The following is a 17,670-nucleotide window of genomic DNA, read 5'->3' as shown; positions in this document are numbered from 1 at the left end:
TCTAGTGTGAGCGGTTGACAGATGAATCTTTACCCCCACGATCGTCTCACAGACATGTCGGAGCCGCAAACAAACATGCTTGACATTTATCTGGATGATTACAACATTCATTCTCACTGAGGATGACAACAGCCAATTAGAAAGAACCCCAGAGACCAGACAACTGACAACAAACGCAGGATCAAAGTGCAAGTGAAAGGCTCCGGGTCAGCTGACTGCGCGCTCCACTGGCCCACTCTAAAAATAACACATAACCACGCCATTTTCATACAGTAGCAAACTGTTGTTTTATCAGTGATCGCTGTGAGATCATGCCATTATTGGCTGATACAGCAACAGTTTCACCTCTGTCCCTCTGCGGGCACGTAATGGATGAAAGGCACCGCTGCAGACAGCTCCGCTTCTCTCTCCTCCTGACCCACCAGTGCGTTAAAAACCTCAGATCAAACAAGTGAGCAAATGTGGTCCATCACTCTCTCTGGTCAAATAATCTTGGTGAAATCCTGTAGTGTGTGCTGGTCGTATTTTCAAATCTTTTAGTTAGTGCATACTTAAGATTTAAGAGAAAATGATCTGTGAAGTCTTTTAAGATTTTTAAAATCCTGTAGTGTGAGTCAGGCTTTAGTCTTGTAAAAAAAACACCTTTGAACACCTATAAAGCTTACAAATTAAGTTATAATATCTTATAGAAATGAGCTAATTGTGATAATGTGTCAGACAAGTAGCCTCACTAAAATGTTAAACTTTATGCTAGCCAAGCTCATAGATAAACGTATTCAAACTCAATTGATTTATAGACCAAATATTTAATGATTCTAACACTGCAAGAATAAAAAAAGAAGATGCAACCAAACAAACAAGATATACTGAGTTAATTACTTTGTTTTTATGGTGTTGATTGCTAGTTTGGTTCTTTATGCTAGGCTAATTTAACTGGCTAGTGCCTAAGCTTCCCACCTAGCATCAAATGTGGTGGTGCTATTGACTCCTTAACATTAATAATCTTGTCTATAAAATTACGAAATCCCTGTTTTTCTGTGTCCTTTGATGTCCTCTCTTTAAAAGATGTGGATATTATATTTATGCTAGGCTAATTCAGCTGGCTAGTGCCAATAAATCACTTCTCAGCGTTAAAGTAAATATTCTTATTTCCAAAATTGTTAATAACACTATTGTTTTGCTTCAGCTGTCATCGCTTAAAAATATACCTATGGTTATTCAAAATAATGATCTCTGAGACTGAAGTTGTGAGAGTCCAAACAGTTGAAATGTTTTTGTTTCAACACTGCAGACACTTATTGAGAAATACAAGCAGCAGTCAATTACCAGCACAATCACCCTTTTCTTCTTTTATCCATTGAGATTATCAGCACTCACATTTTATCACTTTACCATGAGTCATCTCTTCAACCTTCACAGGAGTTGTGAGTTAAGATAACTCATGCTCGTGTTTCATATATAAGACGCATGTGATATGAAGCCAACTTTGAAGGAGTTTACACCATCAGGCTTTTGCATTTGCATAATAGTAGCATAGTCATTGTTGGCAGAGATTTGGGGCTTTTTTCGGCAGAGGGGCAGCTAATGTGTCAATTTGGTTAGTATGCAGATTCACACATTTCCTAAGGCTTTTTTGGCTGAAAATTTGAAGAACTGAGGCAAAGAAAAAAGGCTCTCACATTAAGCAGAAGCTGGAAAAGCTGCAGCTATCACCCACAATGACTCTGGCTTCAGTGGTTCTCCAGTTAATGAAGCCCTGAGTGTGCTGGTGATTATGTGTTCCTGATGGATTCATGTGTGATGTTAATGTTGGCAGTGGAAATGATAGAAATTGAAAGTGAGGTTAGGTCATAAAGCAGCGACAGCCCCCCAATTGCTATGTTGTGCTCTTGTCCTTGAGAATTTACATTTGTACTTTGCAACTCCATCCCAGGAAGTAACTGTGAGACTTTCTGCACATACATTTATCACCAGGCTCCACCGGTCCTCCAATTACATCTCAGTCTAGGCTTTAGTGTCTGTGCTCAATCTTAAAGAAGCAGGGCAACTTAAAAAAGAGATTTGGGACACAAAGGCTTGAGATTTCTGCTTCGGCCTATTTAGGTTGACCTTTTACTTCAAAAGCATCCACTGCCACAGAATAAAGTGATGACTGATATTTTGCTCTCTGCACTTTTCTTGTGGGTAAGCTGTGTCTGAAATGCTAAACCAAAAGGAACGAAGAGAGGAGAGGATGATACAAATCCAGAGAGAAACATAACGCACATCAGTTGCAATCCCTCAAGCTGCAATTGTAATTCAACATCACACCCGTATGTTTGCTTTAACTAACAACACTGCAACCACACTAACTGGCACAATATTTGCTGTTAGTCTAGTAGGTCAACACTGAAAAAAGCCCCAGCACCTTCACTCACTTTCTGTGTCCTGCTTTCTTCAGCAATCAGTGCACATAAGAAATTGAAACTCACACATGGCTGAAATGTTGCAGGGAGTCTTAAAGAGACAGGACTTAAAACAAGGCACTTCAGACTGAGGCTGAATTAAGAGTTTCTCAAACACCAGTAAAAAATAAAAATAAAAAAACACGGAAACTAACTTTTGTGTTGTAAATCTTGTAAAGCTTGAGTGACAGTAGAGAGCCTTAAAAATGTACAGTTCCCCCTCTTTCAAAGTAGTGTTAAGTCAATTAACAACAGAGTATGGAAATAAAATGTCATAATTTAACAGATCTTTTGTGGTGGAGGGAAATATATTGAACAACTGAAGAAGTCTACACTACTGCTGTCAAAGTTCTTCCACTCTTTTTTGTTAATAATCCTCCAATGAAGACAACAAGAAGTAAAGCTTTGAACTGTGCAACATTTTTACAAACAGAAGGCCACGTTCTGGCCCTTGCTTCCTTCACATGTGACAGTGAGTCAGACAGTGAATGTCAGTCCTGTCATTAAAAATGATTTGTGTAATTATCAGATAGTTAATCAAGGAAGATGTGACAAAATGTCAAATCAGATCTTGCCAAGGCGATTGTTGTCCTTTGTGAAGCAGACAGCAAGTCAAGCTGTAGGTTCTGTGATTGTTCAACCGCTCCACCAGATTCTGCTGATTATGATTGAAATGCTGCTCTGGTTGCAGTCCAGACTTCAAACACAATCTTCAAATGTCATATCTCTCCCCCTATAATGTGTGTCAGGGAATTTAGTCTTGGCCTTTTATGTTATTACTTGACACTATGGACAAAAGTTGCTTTATATTGTCTTTCGCACCAGTGAACAAGCACCAGCCTCCAACTAGCGATCAGCTCATTATGAGGCCCTTGTCCAAACCACCACATCACAATCAGTGGGGAAATTCAGGACACTATCCCCTTAACACTGGAAAGCTTACTCGCTCAGGTCCACATACCTAATTCCCAGTACTTTAAAAACAATTTAAAACTGTTTAAAACAGATTATAATGGACATTAAATTGCCCCGTGCAGGGATTTGAGCCCAGAGTCTGCTCATTGTAAAGCCTCATAGTCAAAATCATGGTCCAACCTGCAGTCGAAAGAATCCAGAATATTCTAAACACACACATCATCTAAAACCTGTTTCTGCAAGAAGTTAGTACACACCACTACATAATAATAATTTAAAGCATGCTCTAAGTCATCCAAGAGAATGACTGCCATTTACAAAACAAAGATGAGATCAAGCTAGATAACTGACTATCCCAAAGAGGTGCCCCTAATTTTAGCTGCTGTCTCTTTAAGACTCTCCACTCCACAAATCCACTCCACTCTTATTGGCCAGCCCTCTGCAGGCCTGTAAGGAGCTAGGGTATGTACTGACCTTTTCTTTGTTTTGAAACACTTCATTTTTTGTTGTTGTTGTTGGTCGAGCCCACCCCAACCGCCATCCAACGCCATGAACCATCCTTATGTGATGACCTCATCACTTCAGCAAGTCTCACAAAGATCTCGTAAGGATCACATGCAATTTTTGGGACAGTTTTGAGCACTTTACAGGCGCATTCAGGGATTTCTCTAACATATAAATAGCTGTTTGAAAATCTGCACACGTTTAGTCTGAACATCCAGCATTGTTACTTTATCTATGTTTGAAATATTTAGTAAGGTTTTAGAGGAGCCTCAGAAAGAGAAACCATGAAGTTTAAAATCAGGTTCATCTATTCAGATAACTTATGATAGAAAACTTGAACAAATTTCCATTTCAGGTCCATTTGGGCCTTGGGTAATCAATCCCACTTTCCCCTCTGCAATGCCCATGCTCCTTTGTATTACTACTGAGACCTTCTTGAAAGAGTTGCTTTATGTTGCATCAGATTTCAGAAAGCAAATGAAAGAAAAAGAACTTCTGGACTTTCTGCTGTAGTGATTTTATAAAAATTGCAAACATCATGTGGTATGATATCAGTACCTGAAGATGCCTCCTCTGGAATAAGTGTTGGTAGTGTTTTATGAATTAAACATCCTGTGTACGCACAAAGAAGAAAGAAAATTAAGAGCCTGTGACAAAACAATTCCAGGCCAGACTAGTGGAGACACATGAGTACACTCCAGTTCAGCCTACTCCAACATGTAATTACTGAACCACGTCTGGCTGCGAGTCATGATTGATGAATCTGGGCAGAATAAATCAATTTAGGACTTTTGTGATTAACACACAGTTGTGAACTATAAGGAAAGAACAATGAGCAAGTTAGAATTTTAGATCCTCAGTTAAAGCAGCTGAACGTTCCGCACCCCACTCAGTGACTAAGCATCACACTAAAGCTGAAAAACTACATGTGTAAATTACAAAAGGATAATTCACTAATGAGATGACAAAGGAACTCTAAAGTACTACCAAGAAACAGACAGACAGAGAAGAGCTTTGATCATCCAGAATGTGTAGATGCATTTCACTGATACAGCACACCATTAATCTCCAGTGCTGGCCTTGCGTATACTGAAATGTGCTGGAGTGAGCGTGCATGGAGTGTGTGTGTGCTCTGCAGTTGTGGCTGGTCCTTGGTGTTTAGATTCAGGCCATTCAGTTACATCCGCCCTCATGGGCACAACAACGCCTCCAGCAAACCAGTGATCACTTTGCAGACTCTGGGAAGCCACCATCGTACAGCAGTGGCTATTAATGCAGGTCAGTCTGCCGTGGGATTCTTTTGGGTCTATTTTACTTTATAGTTTATTGCGCTAGGCCAGGCAAGGTGCAACTCAGTCTTTGTTGGGACAGCTTGCAGATCAGAGCCCCTTCTGTTGGAGCAGGTGTGTCCAGCCTTTTTTCAAAGAGGGCTACATTGTGTAAAAATGACCTCCTCCTGTCATTGAAAAGTAACACATGAATGCTCCATTTAATTTTCCCAAAGATTCATTTGTGCCATCATCACAACTTATGAAACCATAGCTCACCTGTCCGTTTCTTGATACCAGACGATAAGTGATCAGTTTCCTGTATTGTAACATGCTTCATAAACATCATCAAACTCTGCTTCTCAAGGAAAAGTTTCTCCATTAGGGGGCAGTATGGGGGGAAATATGTCAGGATTTTTTATGTCAGGATCAGGATCTGGATTTTATCAGGAATGTTTTCATTTTCAGACTACTTTGACCTTCAAATTCCCAAATTTTTCTTTTCCTGCATTCTAGACAACTTTTCTGCATTATTTTTTGTCTTTTATGCAACATTTCATAAATTTATCTTTACCTCCATTTTCAGATCAAGATAAAAAACATTAATTTCAACACGTCAGCTGTAGCTCTTCAGTTCCTGCTGAATGTACAGAGCTTTAGTTTTATACAAGTAGCCTATTCACAGACCAAATGTACACATAATGTAGAATATGATACCTTTCAGTGTCATGATTAGTATGTTGTAAGATGAAAGCTGGGGGCTGTATGGAAATGGACCTCGAGCCATAATAGACATGTGTATAGCTCCTCGCAAATGTCTCAAAATATGAGTTCAGGGAGCCAAATTAGTGTTATTGTTTATCAGACATGCCTTGAATCTTCTCAGCGCATACTAAAGGTAATGTTAATTACATACGTTTTCTAGGATGCACACAATAAAGGTCTGTAATTCTTTCCACCCGTGGTTTTCCTGCAATGACATGCTGTGATAAAGCTTTGTACATGCTGGCTCACTGGCACACAACAACAGAGTCAACATTACTGCCAATGGAGACACCTGTGATATCTTTTATGATTACATTTTTGCAGTTTAAAGCCAAACATTTGTCAGTGATGAATAAGAACATGCCTATATCAAGAAATAATAAACACTGAAGAACAAGAAGCTACTTTATGACTAAAAAGTGTCCTTCAAATTAGAATATTTGAACACAAAAACATGCCTATCTCTATACTCACATGACTAAGTCCTATTAAACAGACTAACAACAGCAGCTATAAAATGAAAACTTCTCATATGCCAACTTCTGATGCTAATTTTCATTTTCTGATCTCTTCCCATATCTGGCAGGCAAGCTTAATAAAGCAAAGGTGAGAGGTTTCTCAGCTCAGGTATGAGTGGCTTTTCTTAGTCCAACAGCTTTAAACCTACACATTTTTATTAAAGAACAGGATATGAGATATTTCCCAAGAGTCACGAGACCCTGTTTCATAACTTGTTTAAGACATGCAGCCAAGGGACATGTCACACCATGTCAAGTAGAAATGTCTCTGAGATGAAGGGACGAATGTCTAGGTGTCTGAATATATGTGGATGTCTTGGGCTATAGGTCATCTCATCAGAGTGGGACATTAAAGTGAAGGAGACTCCAGCATTGATGGCTTTGAGAGTGTATGGAAACCGCTATGAAGGACTTGTCACTGGATATTTTCCAGGGAGAGTTTAAATTTACAATTATACAGTTCTTTTCTTTTCCTTTTGGCTGCTATTTCATGAGGGACCAGTCAATTTCTTGCATGGTTGTTAAGTTATAGTATCTGCAAGGTGCACTGATTAATGTGCTAGCCTATACCTGATACAGCTTGAGCTTGGTGGTATCTCTTATATGAGTATCTGCCACACAACTCCTCTGTGAGACATGCCAGGGATGTGTGTGTTACTCTCCTGTACATTCACAGCTTTAGCTCAGTTTAGCTTATGTCTACCTCAGAGAGGTGGATTGACTGTTATGCTTGCACAATGAACTTTTGTAAATACAACGCCTAGAACAGTCCAGTGTTATTGTTTCCTGTTAAACCCATCTTTGCTTCCTTCCCTCCCATCATTTGTCTTTCTTTTGTCATGCTTTCAGGCTTACACACATTTTGTAAATGTCACATGCACGCCACAGCATCCTCCATAAGTCTTCATTCTCTCCTTCATTCTTCTTCCTGATATGAGCCTGCGTTCTCCTTTTCCTGCCTTTCTCTCTTTCTCTCTTTTGTCCCTCCCTTGCTCCCACCATTCCTGCTCCCAGGCTCCCAGCTTCTCTGCAACCGTCCTTCCCCTCCCCCTCCCTCTGAGCTCCATTGTGAGAGCTGCTTGGTTCAGCAGCCCCAGCCTCTCCCGCAGTACGCAGCCTTGCCTTGCCTTGCGATTTGCTGTGCAGCCTGAGCCAAACGCAGCACAGCTTCCCATACGGGCTCAGGGGAGGGGAAGGGAAGCACTTCAAACTGCAGACCCAGCCAGGAAAACAAGACAGCACGGGCTCCTGAGCTCAGCTACAAGCTGTGAGAATCCGAATGTTCGCTGGCGTTTATCGATCTGTTTCTTTAGAGCTGAAAACACACTCATCCTTGCTCTGCTCCATCGTCTCCCCCTGATTTCCTTCAAGTAAACAACGGACATGTTAGCAGAAAGAGCGCTTACGCTGCAGTTTTTTGATCAGCCGCATGGTAGCAACATGTACAGCTTTGGCAGGTGCATGACCACAATCATATGACTTACAGCTTTTCTTACTGAACCTGAAAGTTCATAGAGAGCACGGCTGAAGCAGGTTTAGAAATCACTTTGCCTGCAGTGAAATAATCTTCACAATACATGACAAATAGATTTCAAATGACATGATCAGAGAGATTATTCTGATGCCATGGTTACTGTGGGTCAGAAACAGACAGCTGCTGAAAAGAAGGCCTTTGGTTGAAGTAGATTTTTAACACAGCTTGTACCTGATGTACTAACACTTCAACACAAACCTCTAATTTTTCATATAGTCAAAGAAAATGAACAAATAACAGGCAGATTTCCAGTTTTATATTAAATCTGGATTTGAAATCCTTTGATGGCTGAGTTTCTCCAATGTCTGAACCCCACTGATCCGTAATTCTCTCCACAGATGTGCCGTGAACAGATTGGGACTGAAGCTAACGCAGCTTAAAGTCTTGCACTCAGCTATCTGCAAATAAAAGCTGCATATTTGTTAGATCAAATCCAATTATATAACTTTACATCTCAGTCTACAGGCGCATTTTGGTGGGGCCAATCAACTTTTTGCAGCTAGTATTTCATTTATTACAAGTTTGTGGGATAACATTGACAATGTAAAACTGCTGAGTGTGGCATGGAATGGTGTCAGCACAAAAAGCTGTCAGTTTGGATCTAAATGTAGTCCAGGATTAGATGTAAATCCATATGAACAGCTACAACAAAAAACTCAGAGGCATATTTTTTTGTCAAACTCAATAGAATATACCATAGTTTATATAAATACCAGAAACGTGATCATTAATAAGATCCAAATCTTTATCAGTGTCTCAATATTCCTTAGTTTTTTAGCCCAATTTTCTACTCACAAACATTTAGCAGACCTTCATTAATGTGCTGCAGGATGACCTGATTTTCTCATCAAACACTTATTTTTCAGAGTTATTTGTCTTCTCTTTTTTCTTTTCCTTCCAGTTACAAATCATTACACGACTCCTTAATTTGTTTAATCTGTGAACACATTACAGCTAAAACTGCTAAAAGTAAGAGAAATAATTAAGAACACAGTATTACACCCAGGAGTCAGGGTGACAGTGCGGTGATAGACTGTGCCATTGTTTCACAGTTGTCCTCTTTTAACGACTACTTTGACCTTCCATATAATCCTAACGAGAAGTTTGGCAGCCAAAAGACTGATGAGGATATTTAGGTGGGTTGATGGCCAGTGTTAATTGATCTGGTTGCACTTTTTGTAGTACAACTCTCTTTTTTCTTTGCTCCAGCAATCCTGACTTAAGGAAGAAGTTTGCGATTTCTTATTTGTTTCCATAAAGCTTAGCACTTTTATGGCCTGCGTCCAATGACTGTAGTTTCTGCATTAGCAGCATCCACAGCCTTAAAAAAACATCTCACTTGTCCTTATTGTTAATGTGTAACAAAAGTTACATTGGTTTTGTATAAAAACTAGCCACCGCAGGCACAAAACATGCAGTTAATGGCCCAGATAAATATCCCTTGTATATCTTGTTTCTCACAATATAACAACAATCTGTTTTCACATTCAAAACACAACTTTCAACCATGTTTACCCTTGGCACTACTGTTGGTCCATTTATTTTAACAGACTGACGACATGCCTGCCATTGCTGTCATTTTCTCATTGGATGCACATTTCAATCTTCCAATTGGAGTGACTGTCACTTGTTGAAGCTTAAATTAATATCTGCTGCCTTTTGTGTTGTTTTCACTTTTTCCACAGTGCCATAGTAAGAATACATAGTTTTGAACTGTTGGCAGCACCAATTAAAATACTCACATGTATGGACTATACTGTGTTTTTTTTATCACTCTTTGTGTCCTATCACAAAGTAAATTAATGGTCCAGGCAAAAATAAATCAGCTGATTGATTGATACTAAAAAATATCTTTAGCTTCAGCTCTTGTTCTTTACTTAGTTAATTAATCGTGCCTGCAATCCAACCATGATCTCATCCTGAAACACTGCTTTATTTTGTTGCATAACTCAGGATTAGTACACTGATGCTCTGAAGTCAGTAAAAAATGGAATTAAAATGCTACCATCATCTATTAGAAGATAACGTTTGTCTGCTGTTGGCAGTTCCCAGTGATGATTTTCCAGTGGACAAACAAGCTGTCTACCTCAAAATCAATATCAGTGAGTATCCTGCAGTGTCTACTACCTCAAATAAAACAGATTGGTTTGGAAACTGAAGCTACTTTAGGAATTCAACAGAAGTGCCACCAGGGTTAAATATTTCCCAAATGCTGATGATGATAACAAGGTAAAATGAACCTTTTTCTCTTCTCACTCTTTTCAGACACTGCAGGATAACCATAAAAGGCTTTGTTTAATTGTTAAGCGTGTTCCCTGCAGCACTTTCACAGGCATGGAAGCCTGCTCCTGAATTATTCAGCAGCCAAGGTCACAGCGCTAAAACCTTTCTCTCCTTTTCTCCTGAACATGAAGAGTTTGTTGTGACACCTTTAAACCTCCACTGAGTCCACAGCACTGCAAAACAGTAATTAGCCTAGGACCATCGGCATGCGCCAAACAAGCATGAGCAATAACCTGAAGCCTGAGAGCATAAACAGGACAAATTAGTTCTCCGTGATCACTGAAAGCTCAATTTGATACCTTTCCAACACCTCTGGTCTCTTTCTTTATTTGAATCAAAAGCCAGGACTTCCTAATAATGCATTAGCAGAAGAATTCCCTGCTAAAACAGATTAAGCAATTACCTTCCTCTGTAGCTTCATCTCTTTTAATCCAGGTGTCCTAAACAGAATGCAGCCTGTAGTGAAGATCCCATCCTCTCTGCGTTATGATCTCCTCACAAATCCTCAGTATCTTGCACAAATTCATATAAATCAGGAAACCTACCTATCTAATCTCTAAATAAACCTTAATTCTGCCTGATTGTCTGCTTCTTACAGCACTTGTGAAGGATGCGATGGTGGCCCCACATCCCTGCTGAAGTAGTGATGGTCTGCATAATGCACAAGGTGCGCAGCTGACTTCTGAGGGGGAGGATGGACAAACTCTGCATGCAGGCCTACTGAAGCTGTGTGGCCCGTGTTGAGGCTTGTGTTTCGAGGAGCATCATCCATTTGCAGCAGTGTGTGGCACCTCTTATCAAAAATGCATTGCGTGCTTCCCAACAGTTACATGTAACATTGCTTTATGACTGGTTCATATTAGTGGATATGATGGTTATTGCAAGATGTTGTGGTTTTTACACCTGGGTATTAAAGAAGAAAGACTGCATTTCTGGAATAACATATTTGTGATGTTTTTCAAAATGATTTTATACTCAATAATTTGCAGGATGGAGATGAAAAGTGGATGCATAACATTTTGTCAGGTCAAGATTGACGCCACAATGAAATCCCCACACAGTGATGCTAGTTGTTATAAAACAACATCCGAGGCCCTGAATGCATCACGATGGGGTTGATTTTTTTTTTCTTTTTTTTAATGTCGCTGTCCCTTTCCCACCGAGGCATCGCTGGTGGACTTCATTAACCTTCCCTACCAATCAATATTCATCACTCCACCCTCCAGGCAGCATAGCCCCCCCATATTAAACAAACCCAACCCGGCCCTTACCATTCCGTGCCAGCTGATGACGATCCCAGTCCGGTGACAGTCCTTTTCAAAACATCCTGACGCCAAACAGTGCGTTGACCATACCCGAAAGCCTCATCTAGACGCTATATACACAAAGACGGCGAAGGAGGAAAGTGGGACAAGGCGAGAAATACTAGGCGCTGGAGAAAGAAATAACAAAAGCAGAGGTGGACGCAAGGCTTACTGATGCTGAATCACTCTTCCCCGAGCTCACCACCACCTTGCAACCATTGTGCTGCAAGATGCTGGCTGTACCATTGTGGAGAGCAGAGAGAGAGAGGGAGAGAGGGAGGGAGGGAGATGAGGGAGGAGGAAGAGGGGGTATAGGGAAATATGTTGCCATAGCGACTGCACAGGAGCACGTCTGACGTCAAAGCCGGGGCAGAGAGAGATCACATGGAGGAGGCTGGGTCTCTGGTTAGGAGGGGCTGTGGCAGCATCTCTCTGATCCCCTTCTGTGCTGTCCCGCCAGTGTGATCATGAAGCTCAATGAGAAGATGGAGGCGGCTGTTAGTGCTTTGAACTGTTTCCCTGAAAGGTGCCAACAGAGCTCTCCAGATCGATCTGTACCCCTCAAACATTGTTCTTTTTTTAATGAGGCTACAATAATGAAACGGTGAATTATTTTGTTTGGTCAGTGTACATGAGACATTTTAGCCATAGTTCAAGAAAGTGGAGGAGAGGAGATGATGAAATAAAAATATTTTTACTAACAGATTTGATGGAAATTCGGCTTTAATGATACATTTTACCTGTTTGATTTTTGATAGCAGCAGTGGATGCAGCTATTTTTCAATGCAACTTACCACAAGATCACAAGTTAGGTTTTTTCATCATAGTAAAATCAATTGTGTGCGATAAAAAATTCAGTTTGATAAATTTTATCACGTAGAAACAGGCATTTTTGTTAAATGTGATAATGATATGACTTAAAGAGCATGCTTGTTTTGATTTTCTTCTTAACTGTCATATTTTGTCATATTTTCTATATTTGAGATTGCTCTCATGACTGTCAGTGCACTTGTTACCCTTTATCTCTAACGAACATCACTGGTGTTATAGTGGGAGGAGTGGGGACTGTATTTTTGCAAAAGAAAAAAAAAGATACCGTATGCCATGTGTTTTGAAATAGGATTGATTTGTTATGATAAATTTATTTTCAACTCTTACACTGCAGTGTGTACAACTACTCGGCAAGTCCAAGTCCATCATACCAAATGCAGATTATACCATAATAATTGGAAATTGTGTCTTAGAGGCATACATATTCTTTAATAATGGGGTTCTGTCAAATAAAGGGTAAGTGTTCACTGCCTTTTAGCTTTGCTCTGGTCTCCGCCAACTTCTGGTTAGAATACAGCACTTACAAACAACACCAGCACTGTGATAATAATACTGCTCTTTTTCTGTTATAATTATAACCACAACTTGTTTATAGAGAGCTTTCCATCAAAGTGTTTTACATAAATTCAAAGTGTAGGGAAAAAAAACACACAAACAAAAAAATAAAACACACTTTAAAACAAGACATCAAAGAAATGCACAGAAAACACTAGGGAACTTATACAATAGTTATCAAGGGGTCTTTAAATTTGATTTTAAAACCTTGTGAGTGTGCTTTGCTGCATCTTTGAGGCAAAAGTTTACATGTCAAAGCATCAGTAACCTTTAGTCGTTCCAGACATTAATATTTCTACTCAGTGTTTCTCTGCCTCACGGCGATAAACCTCCAGCCAAGTTTGCAATTGTTAAACCCTCAAGCCAAGACCACTAGGAATGCTATGAAGTCCCAGGTTGGCTCAGATCAGCAGTAATAAACCCAGACACACACCTGACTTAGCAGAAAATGTGTTCAGACAGCACTGGACCACCTGCCAGAGGTTCTCTCAAACCCACAGAAACCAGCGCTGGGAGGGCAAAAGCTGCATGGAATTGTCACTCTGAGGTGGGTTGGGATCACACTGTGGCTGAGCTTGAGAAGCACCAATGCCTTTGAACAGAGAAGATCGGGATTCAGTTCTTCTCAGATCTGCCATTGTGACATGATTGTGCAGAGATTTGTGTCGTAAGACGACCTTGAGTGCTTTGAAATGCACCTTTCAATGAACTATTATTATTATTATTATTATTATTATTATTATTATTATTATTATTATCATCATCTTATTATTATTATTATTATTATTATTATTATTATCATTATTATTATTATTATTATTATTATTATTATTATTATTATTATTATTATTATTATTATTATTACAGAGAGTTCTACCTGAGAAAAGGTTTAAAGGCGGTGCAAAACAGGAGTCTTTGTTACCCAGCACAACCTTGGTGTCATTTTTGCTATTGAGAATAAATTACCATTGTTATGTGGTTTGAACCATCAGACTCAAGCATTCAGTCCAGCTGAGTAATAATCCCCTTTAATAACCTGCCAAGTGTTCATTGTCTTGCTAATTACATGGCTACTTATGCAATGAATCAAAAAGTTTACCCATAATCATGACGTAGACTACCATGTTGGTTATTATTGGTTGTAAAACTGGTTTTCTGTTTTCAGTACTTGCATTGTGACTATGGTTGATATAAAGCTATTGTGCCAATTCCAGTATGGGAAGCAGGAAACCTTACAGAAAATCAGAACAGGAAGTTGCTGCCTTGTTCTGATTCACTGCAGACTGATGTTCCAGTGAGATAAGTGACTTGAAAAACTGGATAGCTAGTTGTTAGATAAGTCAGCTAACCTTGCATGCTTCTGGGTTAAATTCAGCAACACTTACATCACAGTGGGAGGATACCTGTACTTCCAAGCTTTCATACACATAGGAGAGCTGTACTTCGACACTTGTACAGAAGCATAAGAGGAAAAAGGTGGAATTTACCAGAGCTGTTTATGACTACTACTGTTATTACTACTATTAGTTTCTTGTGGATTTGTATCAGACTTAGCACGTTTTCAATTTACCCTGATGTGGACCAAAGAGCCCATTTCAAAGGCAGGTAAAATCACCTCCAGTTCACTTTTAATGCTTCCCAGATGGACCCAAAGGCTAAAGTCTGCAGTCAGCAAATCACATGCCTTCAATCCACCAGGTGCCCCACATTTTCAAGACTTCCTGAGCACTCTTTCAAGGCTTCAGAGCAGATCACCTTCAGGGCTCAGACCAACTCTGATGAGAAGGAATTAAGGGTAGTGCTGTAAGAAACGGAAGGAGAGTCCCAAATCTATGCAGGACCCCTTGGTTTTGAGGCATCTTTTGATAGCTCTGATGGGGCCTTTTTGCTTCAGGTGATGTTTGGTGATCAAAAGCTTTGAGTGAGAGGAGAAACAGGGCTAACAGACCTCTCTGGAAACTGTCTGGCTTGCTGAAATAAAAATAAAAAAAGGATGCCCGGGTGATTAGTGGGGAAATTCCGTCTGCTCTTACACCACAGATGGACCTTCACCTATACACAATAACTCAGCATAATCCTCTCCTTCTTTCATGCCCTGTCTTGGAGAAGAGGGGGAGGCAATAAAAATAGTCCTTGCATTCCATTAGAGTCTCCTCGTTGAAGAAGTAACACCATGAATTGAACTGACCCTGTGTTACAGTGGAATGCCAGTCACTACCAGGACCTCGCTATCTAATGAAAACAGAGCCCTGAGCCATCTCAGGAGATAATTAGAAATAACTCAACTCTGAAAAAAAAACTCATTTAATTCCTTTTAAAGTTTTGAGACAACCACAGTGTGCACAAAAGGACAAAATAACACATGAACAAAAAAAAATGAGATTTTAGATCTTAATTACACAACTAAACCTTAAAACCTCAGTTTTGGGTTGGGTTTTGAACTCCACTGAGGAGTTCTTATCTGGTTTCAAAACACACTGAAATTAATATTGATGGTTCTGTAATCTAAAAAGCCAAAAATATAGATTCACAAGAAAATTGACAGTAATTTCACTATTTACTATGTCTGAAACCACCAGTGGATGGGAGAAACTGGTGTTTATCAGGTAATGAGGGCTTATCAACCCAGCCTGTGGATGGTGATAGAAATCACGCCTTTTATCACTGATAGAGTCCAGCGTGAAGATGACATGATTCACAGACATTTGACTCAGTATCAAAATCAAAATCAAATTTGATTATCAAATTAGCCATTGTAACCCTTAAAAAAAACACTGTTGATACATTTCAAGAAGAATGTTTTGAGAGACTGTCATTTTCTTTGGATGTGTGAACACACTTGAAATCAGAAGCATTTGTTTTCGACTACATTTAGAAAAGAAAGCTTTATCTTCAAAAGGACAAAATTATGTCGCAAAACAGCTGCTCTAAATTTGATATATTTGTATTTATTTTCTTGTAGCTGAATGTTTTATATACTGCTTGCACTTTCTTTCATCAAACATCTGGTGCTATGTATCCCTGCCTGTTTTATTTCCCTATTTTTTTATTACATAAGTATATATCCTGTTAAAAAAAATATTGCCTTAAAAGTTTAATGAAAAGCAGAAACACCTCGAGTAACATGTAATGATGACTAACATCCACTAGATGGCGCAAAACATAGCCGAAATGAGGCCGCTTTGAAGTGAACCAAAGGAAGGAAGTACTCAGCTGTGAATTGCTTCCTGACTACTTTACAGAGTTTCAGAAAACTTTGATGTTGTAGGAGACTGTGCAAGTATGGAAAAAGCTTGATTTTGATCGAATTTGCAAAATGCCTCATCATCCTCACATGGTCCAAGAAGCTATAGGAGAATCAGGTGATACACAAGGTAATTCACAACCGGGAGAAAATCTGACTTAGTTTGACTCAAATAAGCACAGAAGGGCTTATTATGCCCATAGAGGTAGTGTAACAAACTTGACTCTACCTCAGGTATCCGAGCTCACTGTACATTTTACTCCCAGTTGTGTTCGTTGCCATAGAGACGATTAAATGACAGTCCCCCCTCGCGCAGAGCCAATGGCCGGCGTCAGTAAGGTGTCTGGTTACTCCCAGTCAGCCCACGCTAGCTAGGCTAAAGGAGGGGTTACTCTGCTCCTCAGCAGTAATGGTGACTGGGCTGCGCTTGAGAAGAGCCCAGCACTGCTCAGTGAGCATCAAACACAACTTTTTAGCAGTTTCGGGAGAACCATTTTTTCCCTAAATATTATTTTTGAACCCTTTAAGCTCGGGAAGCGTTGACTCCAGTGTGGTGGATTTTAAGTGTGGGACCTGTTACTTACCTTTGCCTGCCTGCGTGCCTCGCCGCGAATTCAACCCAAGATGTTGCTTTGTGGATGGGATGGCCTCTTGTCCCGTTTGTGTGCGAACTCGTAGCCTTGTTGGAGAGCGAATATATCCATTGAAAGTAGTTTTGTAGCTCTTCTCTTCTGGTAAGTTACATTTTTAGATGTTTCAAGTTGAAAAACTTTATCGTGTCGTAGTTCACGAGCTTAGATGTAACGGTTGCAATGAATTGTCTCCTGTGCTCGAACGCCGACGTTTCTTTTATCTTCGCAGCGTTGTCAAAGATGCTAAGTGGCTTTTTCACGCTGGTTACATAGTGTGTCGGTCCCAACTCTAACTTCACAACCATACTGCACCTACTTAATATGAAAATTGTCATCTCAGTTGTATTTTAGTTTGGGGACAATGTTCTAGGTAACACTTAGTCAAGATAGTTGATTGCGTCAAAGTGCACTGAGAAACTAGGCAGAATTTTGTCACATTCAGCATTAAGTTTGGTATCAGGTTGGACTGCAGGACCTATGGAGTTTGCAACAGGGCTTTTGCAGGGTGGGATCCAGGGGGTGGCCAGGGATGTCCCTGGCCGCATCGAGTCATCTTCTAACAACTTCTGACAGGATTTTGACCTTACAGAGAAACAGGTGATATGGAGTTAAATGTAAGCATGCTAACCAGCAACTTCAGCCAAATATATCTGTAATTGCCGGCTGACTGTCACCAGTTAACAGGGTCACACTTTACACCACCAGCAATCTCTGTAGCTGGATGTTGTTAAATGTGTTTTCAGTATCCAACCTTAGGTTATGTTTGACCGCAAATAAATTCTTTAACTGCTGATGTTCTAAAACCAGTTTTTCATTCGTGTAGTTCATGAAAAAGTTGGTTTCATACTGAGGTTGTGACTAGATATGACACAA

The 17,670-nt window shown here is 39.9% G+C and overlaps 2 protein-coding genes across 14 annotated transcripts in view; one reads left to right on the top strand and one right to left on the bottom strand.

Annotated features, from left to right (window-relative positions):
• mapk10 (mitogen-activated protein kinase 10) overlaps nucleotides 1–11,844 on the bottom strand; it is a 40,528-nt gene extending 28,684 nt beyond the window's left edge. For 3 of the 12 annotated variants that reach the window (XM_074690039.1, XM_074690042.1, XM_074690032.1), the window contains exon 1: nucleotides 11,503–11,803. Coding sequence is in view for 9 of the 12 variants with exons in the window: in XM_074690032.1 (XP_074546133.1) it covers nucleotides 11,503–11,505 (3 nt within the window). In the remaining 3 variants the exon portion in view is untranslated. Of the gene's footprint in view, nucleotides 1–10,634; nucleotides 10,878–11,502 lie in introns of those variants that run through there. The other 9 variants (XM_074690037.1, XM_074690036.1, XM_074690038.1 and 6 more) reach the window with 5 other exon arrangements.
• A 4,702-nt stretch (nucleotides 11,845–16,546) lies between these two features.
• The window catches only part of ptpn13 (protein tyrosine phosphatase non-receptor type 13), a 46,704-nt gene continuing 45,580 nt past the window's right edge, over nucleotides 16,547–17,670 (top strand). For both annotated transcript variants that reach the window (XM_074690101.1, XM_074690100.1), the window contains exon 1: nucleotides 16,547–16,899. The gene's annotated coding sequence lies outside the window, so the exon portion shown is untranslated. The remainder of the gene's footprint in view (nucleotides 16,900–17,670) is intronic.

The sequence above is a fragment of the Halichoeres trimaculatus genome, unplaced genomic scaffold, assembly GCF_033239565.1.
Source record: "Halichoeres trimaculatus isolate MK-OKI-2021-1 unplaced genomic scaffold, fHalTri1.1 fHalTri1_scaffold_16, whole genome shotgun sequence".
NCBI lineage: Eukaryota > Metazoa > Chordata > Actinopteri > Labriformes > Labridae > Halichoeres > Halichoeres trimaculatus.
The sequence above is the reverse complement of the archived record's forward strand: the minus strand, read 5'-3'. Positions and strand labels throughout refer to the sequence as shown.